General features: G+C 43.9%; 1 protein-coding gene across 1 annotated transcript; it reads left to right on the forward strand.

The window, feature by feature from the left end:
• The first annotated feature begins 620 nt into the window (after positions 1 to 620).
• Positions 621 to 6,081, forward strand: LOC115116463 (extracellular calcium-sensing receptor-like). The gene is made up of 7 exons (XM_065000565.1): positions 621 to 949; positions 1,370 to 1,664; positions 2,194 to 2,483; positions 2,719 to 3,008; positions 3,227 to 3,447; positions 4,177 to 4,522; positions 4,791 to 6,081. The coding sequence occupies exons 1-7, from the start codon at positions 654 to 656 to the stop codon at positions 5,705 to 5,707; spliced, it is 2,655 nt and encodes an 884-aa protein (XP_064856637.1). The 5' UTR covers positions 621 to 653; the 3' UTR covers positions 5,708 to 6,081.
• The last annotated feature ends 2,834 nt before the right edge of the window (positions 6,082 to 8,915 follow it).

Consider the following 8,915-nt stretch of genomic DNA (forward strand, 5'->3'; position numbering starts at 1 on the left):
TGGCAGGGCTGAAATTCAGTGGAAATGTTTTTTGGGATTCAGTTCATTTGCATGGCAAGGAGGGATTCATCTGATCACGCTTCATAAGATTCTGGAGAATATTCAAATTGCTATCATACAAACTGAGGCAGCAGACATTGTGAAAATTAATATTTGTGTCATTCTCAAAACTTTTGGCCACGACTGTATAGTATGGGGACAGTTTAGTGCCAAATATAAGGATGAAACCCCCACATGTTATAATAAAAAATGTATTAATACATTCTGATCTTTCTTATGTCTCTCAGATAAAGGACAGACACTTGAGAACAAGCTTCCTTTAGAGCCAGCGTGCCAAGAGGACAAGACTGTAGAGGAAATATAAGAGAGCCAGATGGTTATTGTGTGTTTACTGTATGTTTACGTCTATCTAAACCATTACAGTCAACGTAGGGCTGATGCTGCTGCATTTTCCCTCTATAGCTGAAAGAAGCAGGACCTGACTGGGTGAGCCTCTAACCCCTCCCTCCCTAGCATGGCTATACCCACATTGTGGCCCCTAGAGGAATCTCCACACAGGTACGGTGGGTATTTAAATGAGATTAGAGAGGTAACCTAACCTATGTGGGTCTGTGTGGCACTGTATTACTCCGTACCTTCTACACATCAGGGGAATGAGGCTGTCTCCGGCTCCTGCTCTCGATCCAAGTCTCGCTGGTAGTCTGGTTCTACTCCATCTAGCTGTGGTGGCTGGTGGGCTCGCCTTGCTCTCGTCTGCCTCTGCCTCTGCCTCTGCCTCTGCCTCTGGGATGGAGTCTGTCAGATGCAGGCTCCAAGGCACCCCTCGTCCTCCGGTGTTCTCCCAGGACGGGGACTTTGTCATCGGGGGTGTTTTCTCCATGCACTACTACATGCACACTGTGGAACACAGCTACACCAGCCTGCCTGAGCCCCTGCAGTGCACAGGGAGGTCAGTGAGCGCAAGAGGGAACAGGGGACAGGACTGCGGCTGTGTGGGGAGACAGATAAATGGTGTTTTAAATACAGAGGAACAGTGTTTTGAAGACAGATAAACAGTGTGTTTACAAACAGATAAACTATATTTTAAAGACAGATTAACAGTGTTTTAAAGACATATGAAAAGCATTTAAAGACAAATAAACAGTGTTTGTATCTGAGAGAGTAGATAAAGCCTACTGTTACAAAGGGTCACATTTTCAAAATGCAGGCAATACTACAATGCCCTCAATTACCGATAACATTAGTGTAGGCCTATAGACAGTAAAATATGGCTAGATATTAAGATGTTTGCCCTCATATATCCATATATTCTATAGGCTAGTTTACCATTTAGTCAAGAGGTGCTCACTCGCCTACCTTCTATTTACAGTTTGGATTCCCGTGAGTTACGCTTCTCGCGTACCATGGTCTTCGCAGTTGAGGAGATAAACAACAGTTCAGACCTTCTACCAGGTGTTACACTCGGTTATCAAGTGCACGACTCGTGCTCCTCGGTCCCCATGGCCGTAAAAGTGGCCTTCCAGCTGGCTAACGGCCTGGATCCCATGTTTGATACCGGAGAACAGTGCTCTGGGTCGGCTACAGTGACAGCTATCGTGGGCGAGTCTGGCTCCACGCCAACCATCAGCATGTTGCGTGTCATCGGCCCTTTCGGCATTCCTCAGGTAAACTCCTGTGGAAAGAAATCTAATATTCTTAATAATACTCTATTTCAGGAAATAAATCCTCTTTTAACTTCCTCTATTCCAACTGTATTCTCTCTTTCAGGAACATAGATTTCTGTGTGAAATTATGTTGAGAAAGTTTGGAGAACTTCTATAGGTATTTTAACATGATCTGAGGAATATGAGTCTGGAAAATGTCTGGAGGCATTTAAACATGATCTGACCTTTCATGGTCTAGGTTGTTATGGGAGACCAGGGATTGTTGTCACACCTTTTACTCATGTTTTTTTATTGCACCAGTATGTCTTATAAAACTATTATCAATATGAATAGAACGACAAAGGTCTTGGGTCGAAACGTGGTTTTCATTCTTGCAAAACGAAAAACAATAAACCGGCTTATTTTTATTATCTCCCTAACATCAAACTACAGAGCAAAAGAAAAAAAAGTAGGAAGTAACCAATAACTAAAACTTGTTTGGCCGACATGATATTCTTTCTCATGTTTTCGACTGTCTGTTTTTAACTAGGTGAGTCACTTTTCCACCTGTGCGTGTCTGAGTGATAAGAAACAGTATCCAACCTTCTTCAGAACCATCCCCAGTGATCAGTTCCAGGCTGCCGCTCTGGCCCACCTCATCAGGCACTTCGGCTGGACCTGGATTGGGGCGGTCCGTTCCGACTCTGACTACGGTAATAACGGGATGGCTGCTTTCCTTCAGGCAGCACAAGAGGAGGGTATCTGTGTGGAGTATTCTGAAGCCTTCTACCGTACCAACCCACTCAGCAGAGTGCAACGGGTGGCTGACGTGATCCGCAGGTGATCCATGATTACTTGTGAACTTTTCATTCACACAAATGCAAGACCATAATTATAAAAGATGCAATTATTAATTTCTCTCTTTTCCCAAGGCTGATCTGTGAGACCAACATGATTTGCATATCTTAAGCATGTGAAAAGTGTTAGTTAATGCTAATGTTCATGTTGACTTCACTGAGACATGCCAATTAATGACAAACATAAGCATATTTTATGATATATTCATGTTCCCCAGCTCCACAGCCCGGGTGGTGGTTGCATTTGCAGCCACTGGGGACATGAGGATCCTGCTGAGAGAGTTGGACCGCCTGCCCTCTCCGCCCCGCCAGTGGATCGGAAGCGAGACCTGGGTCACTGACCCAGATATGCTGCGCTTTGCAATGTGTGCCGGGGCCATCGGATTTGGCATCCAACGCTCTGTCATCCCCGGCCTCAGGGACTTCCTCCTGGACCTCTCCCCACAGAAGGTGTCCAACTCTCCCCTGCTCACTGAGTTCTGGGAGGGCTCCTTTGGCTGTCAGCTGGGTATCTATCTATCTATCTATCTATCTATCTATCTATCTATCTATCTATCTATCTATCTATCTATCTATCTATCTATCTATCTATCTATCTATCTATCTATCTATCTGTCTGTCTGTCTGTCTGTCTGTCTGTCTGTCTGTCTGTCTGTCTGTCTGTCTGTCCGTCCGTCTGTCTGTTGGTCTGTTGGTTTCTTGGTATCTCTCTCTGTCTGTCTGTAGGGACCTCTACAGGTGTTGGGGTTGAAGAGAAGGTGTGTGATGGCAGTGAGGATATACAGCAGCTACAGACCCCCTACACAGATACATCCCAGCTGCGTGTCACTAACATGGTGTATAAAGCTGTTTATGCCATAGCACATGCCATCCACAGCATCGTTTGTGAAGAGAGAGAAAACTCCACTGTTTACTGTGACAATCACCTCCATGTGAAGCCAACACAGGTGAATGACAAGACAATAGTATAATGTCCTGATATATATGATTATATTGACTACAAGTATGAAGGCCATGCAGTTCTCATTATACTTTACGGCTGGTTTTGAAGTAACACCTTTGAAAAATATACAAGGTAAATGAAAGTTCTGTTTCTCTCTCTCTTTCTCTCATCCCCTTACTCCATCTCTATTTTCCCTTATCTCCATCTCTCTTCCCCTCTCTCCCTCTCTTTCTCTCATTCCCTTACTCCATCTCTATTCCCCTCTCTCCTTCTCTCTCGACCCCTCTCTCTCTCTCTTTCTCTCATCCCCTTACTCCATCTCTATTCCCCTCTCTCCTTCTCTCTCGACCCCTCTCGCTCTCTCTTTCTCTCATCCCCTTACTCCATCTCTATTCCCCTCTCTCCTTCTCTCTCGACCCCTCTCTCTCTCTCTTTCTCTCATCCCCTTACTCCATCTCTATTTTCCCTTACCTCCATCTCTATTCCCCTCTCTCCTTCTATCGCTCCATCTCTCTTCCCCTCTCTCCATCTCTCTTCCCCTCTCTCCTTCTCTCTCGACCCCTCTCTCTCTCTTTCTCTCATCCCCTTACTCCATCTCTATTTTCCCTTATCTCCATCTCTATTCCCCTCTCTCCTTCTATCGCTCCATCTCTCTTCCCCTCTCTCCATCCCTCTTCCCCTCTCTCCTTCTCTCTCGTCCCCTCTCTCTCTTCCTTGCCCTTTTAACCCCCAGGTCCTGGAGAGATTGAGGAGGGTGAACTTCTCTCGTAACGGGTACCAGGTGTCTTTCGATGCTAACGGGGACCCAGTGCCCACATATGAGCTGGTCAACTGGCAGATAGGAGAGAGTGGGAAGATGGAGTTTGTGACAGTGGGGCGCTATGATGCGTCCCTGCCTCCTGACCAGATGTTTGACATGGAGAAGGAAATCACATGGGTAAAGAACAGTACACAAGTACCTGTGTCAGTGTGCAGTGAGAGCTGTCCCCCAGGCACTCGTAAGGCTGTACAGAAAGGAAAGCCTGTATGCTGTTATGACTGTATCCAATGTGCAGAGGGAGAGATCAGTAATAACACAGGTAGGACTATAGGAATAGTTAGCATACAATGTGTAGTAAATTCTATCACGGTTTACTAAGTAGTGGTTTATTCATTATACCAGCACTACAAAGGTAGTGTCTGTAAATCATGTTCCTGTTCTTATTATCTCATGTAAGCTGCACATTAATTCAACATTCTTTATTGTAAACTGAAAAAGTGCAGCATTGTGGGACATGTATTTGTAAATAAATAAAACCTGAATCTATTATTATTAACATTTGATGTCTGTTGTTTTGTCCTGGTCAGATTCTTCAGACTGTCTGATCTGTCCCGAGGAGTACTGGCCCAATGCTGAGAGAGACCTCTGTATCCTTAAGCCTGTGGAGTTCCTGTCCTTCCACGAGGTCCTCGGAATCATCCTGACCGCCTGCTCTGTGGGCGGGGCTTGTCTGGCCATCGCCACGGCAACCGTCTTCTACCACCACCGAACTTCGGCCATCGTCAGGGCCAACAACTCTGAGCTGAGCTTCCTGCTGCTCTTCTCCTTGACTCTGTGTTTTCTGTGTTCTCTTACTTTCATTGGCCGGCCCTCTGAATGGTCCTGTATGCTGCGTCACACAGCGTTTGGGATCACCTTCGTCCTCTGCATCTCTTGTGTTCTGGGGAAAACAATAGTGGTGTTGATGGCCTTCAGGGCTACACTTCCAGCCAGTAATGTCATGAAATGGTTTGGCCCTTCACAGCAGAGATTGACTGTAGTGTCCTTCACGTTTGTCCAGGCTTTGATATGCACTCTGTGGTTGGTCCTGTCCCCTCCCTTCCCCATTAAAAACCTCACTACCTACAAGGAAAAGGTCCTTCTCGAGTGTGACTTAGGCTCTGTAGGGGCATTCTGGGCTGTGTTGGGCTATATAGGTCTCCTGTCTCTCTTGTGCTTTGTGCTGGCTTTTCTGGCTCGGAAGCTACCTGATAACTTCAATGAGGCCAAATTCATCACCTTCAGCATGCTCATATTCTGTGCAGTCTGGATCACCTTTATCCCAGCTTATGTCAGCTCTCCTGGGAAGTTCACTGTAGCTGTGGAGATCTTTGCCATCATCACCTCTAGCTTTGGGTTGTTCTTTCTATTATTTGTTCCTAAATGCTTTATTATTCTGTTCAGGCCGGAGAAGAACACCAAGAAACACCTTATGGAGAAGACATCCAATGATAAACGTTATTAAGAAATGATTGAGTGGAAAACACATTGTAACGTTCAGTTATATGGTTTATCATACAGTTAGGTAGGACGACTCTGACAGAGATGAACAACAATTTAGCAGATAATCATTAGTAACATTGTAACTAGGAACATGACACAGGTTCACTTTAGATATTCCAATGTTATGTGAGATTGTTCAAATCTAGAGTGTTAAAATCTAATTAGACCAGCTACATGATGTGATTAGCAGTAGCCTACAGAGTGGAACCACTTCCATGTTGTTGGAGAAAAGCTTTATTCCTGAATGAATTGATATAACATTGAAGTGCATGTGTTCAATTGCTATTGTAGTTCATCATAGTATGTATTATAATAGTATAATATAATAAACATTTTCAGATATATTGGTGTCTTGTCAATGATTGCTTGGCCTGTCAATCCACATTTGTTCGATACCTTGTTTTTTATTTTCTTTACATTTTATTAATTACAGATCACAAATACGCCAACCTTATTCACATTATTGCAAACACTTCAACCCAGTGTCCAGTGATGGGCAGTCTTCTCATGTTTACATCACCTACTAGAGCAGTTCATTAAGACACACACTGTTCAAGAAGCCAAATAGTTTCTAGTGCAATGTAGAGTACTTCATTGCATTTAAGACCAATTCTTATTTACAATTACAGAACAGAATTATAGAAAACAAAAAACTAGAATGCCCATCCAAACCACACCCTGACCTAACCAAATAGAGAAATAAAATGGCTCTCTAAGGTCAGGGCGTGACAAATGCATTTCAATTAACAGGTGTGGCATGTTGAAAGTTAATTTGTGGAATTTCTTTCCTTCTTAATGTGTTTGAGCCAATCAATTGTGTTGTGACAAAGTAGGGGGGGTATACAGAAGGTAGCCATGTTTGGTAAAAGACCAAGTACATATTATGGCAGCTCAAATAAGCAGAGAGAAAGGGGAGGGTGAGGGGAGGAGATCATGTCGTAAAAACAAGTAACATAGAAATATTACTAAATATTACTGGAAATACATTCATAAATAATCTCACACACACACACACACACACACACACACACACACACACACACACACACACACAAAAACACTTCATAGGAGATCCTGACTCAATGTCACACTCAGATGTGATTCACCTGTCTAGTGCTTGTCTCCACCCCCCCACCAGGTGTCTCCCATTTCTACCCATTATCTCCTGTGTTTTAATACCTGCTTTTTCTGCGTGTCTGTTGCCAGTTCATCTTATCTGGTCAGTTTTTACCAGCGAGTTTCCCCATGTTCCTGTTCTCAAGTTTTGTTTCTAGTCTGCCCGGCTCTGATCTTTCTGCCTGTCCTGACCCTGAGTTTACCTGCCGCCCTGTACCTGCCTGTCCTGACCCTGAGTTTACCTGCCGCCCCGTACCTGCCTGTCCTGACCCTGAGTTTACCTGCCGCCCTGTACCTGCCTGACTCTGACCTGGATTACGATCCTCTACCTGCCCTCAACCTGCCGTTTGCCTTACCCTTTTGTTATAATAAATATTGGAGATTCAAACTATTGGTGCCCTGTGTCTGCATCTGGGTCTTATCCTGAGCCATGACACACGAGACACATTAGAATAAATTCTCTCTGTGTCACTCAGATCTTTTGAACCATATGTCAGCTGAGGATGAAGAATTAAACAGTTGGTATTGTATGTTGCTTATCCACGTTCTCAGAGAGTTTCTACATCATTTTATTTAGCACAATAAAACTAGAAGAAAGGAAGAAAAATACATCAAAATCCAGGAAATACCTGGCAGAATATTTTAAAGAGGAGAACTCACCTCAGAGAGAAACTCCAGCAGCTGGCCCTCTGTAGCGAAGGCTACCACCACGCGAGCCCTGGAGCTCTGCAGGGTGTCAGCCATGGCACGTAGCCCAGCTGGGGAGGGTGAATTGGGGATGGTAAGGTGGAACGCCAGGCAGCCTCCCTGGTCCTTCAGCTGCTGGGTAAAGGCCTGGATGCCATAGCGACTGTAGTCATCGGAGGTTCCCAGGATGCCAACCCAGCACCAGCCGAAGTGGCTCACCAACTGGACTAAACGCCGAACCTAGGATGAGATAAAGAAGGATTAGACAGAGAGCACGGCATAAGAGAAATTATGGGGCACATTTTCATAGCAGCAAAAGCAATGTGTTCAGAGAAACATTTACTATAAACCTCATTGTAATCTGGCACCGTGATTAAATTTGAATTATTTTTTTCAACAATTTGCATTGTATGGAGGTGATTATTTAACTAGAGTTTATTCAACTGAGCAATACATGAATACTTAAAAGTGTACTTAACACATTGCTTTTGCACTACTTATATCTAAAACATTCTCACCTTCCTTCACACCTGGAACAGGTCACTGGGCACAGTCAGCAGGAACGAGGGGTAGGAGAGTTTATCTGTCAGACAGGTACAGGTCGCAAAGTAGCTCACCTGTGGAGAAAAAAATATATTATACATGTTAAACTATCTATCTCTGTCTCTGTCTCTCTCAATTCAAGAGGCTTTATTAACATGGGAAACATACAGTTGAAGTCAGAAGTTTACAAACACCTTAGCTAAATACATTTAGAATCAGTTTTTCACAATTTCTGACATTTAATCCTACTGCAAATTCTCTGTCTTAGGTCAGTTAGGATCACCACTTTACTTTAAAAATGTGAAATGTCAGAATAATAGTAGAGAGGAAAACGTATTTCAGATTTGATTTCTTTCATCACATTCCCAGTGTCAGAAGTTTACATACACTCAATTAGTATTTGTTAGCATTGCCTTTAAATTGTTTAAATTGGGTCAAACGAGCTTCCCACAATAAGTTGGGTGAATTTTGGCCCATTCCTCCTGACAGAGCTGGTGTAACTGAGTAAGGATTGTAGTCCTCCTTGCTCGCGCACACTTTTTCAGTTTTGCCTATATGATTGAGTTCAGGGCTTTGTGATGGCCACTCCAATACCTTGACTTTGTTGTCCTTAAGCCATTTGGGGCTTAAGGGTCATTGCTTGGGGTCATTGTCCATTTGGAAGCACCATTTGCGACCAAGCTTTAACTTCTCACTGATGTCTTGAGTTGTTGCTTCAATATATCCACATATTTTTCCATCCTCATGATGCCATCTATTTTGTGAAGTGCACAAATCCCTCCTGCAGCAAAGCACCCCCACAGCATGATGCTGTCACCCCAGTG

The sequence above is a fragment of the Oncorhynchus nerka genome, linkage group LG14, assembly GCF_034236695.1.
Source record: "Oncorhynchus nerka isolate Pitt River linkage group LG14, Oner_Uvic_2.0, whole genome shotgun sequence".
NCBI classification, from domain to species: domain Eukaryota; kingdom Metazoa; phylum Chordata; class Actinopteri; order Salmoniformes; family Salmonidae; genus Oncorhynchus; species Oncorhynchus nerka.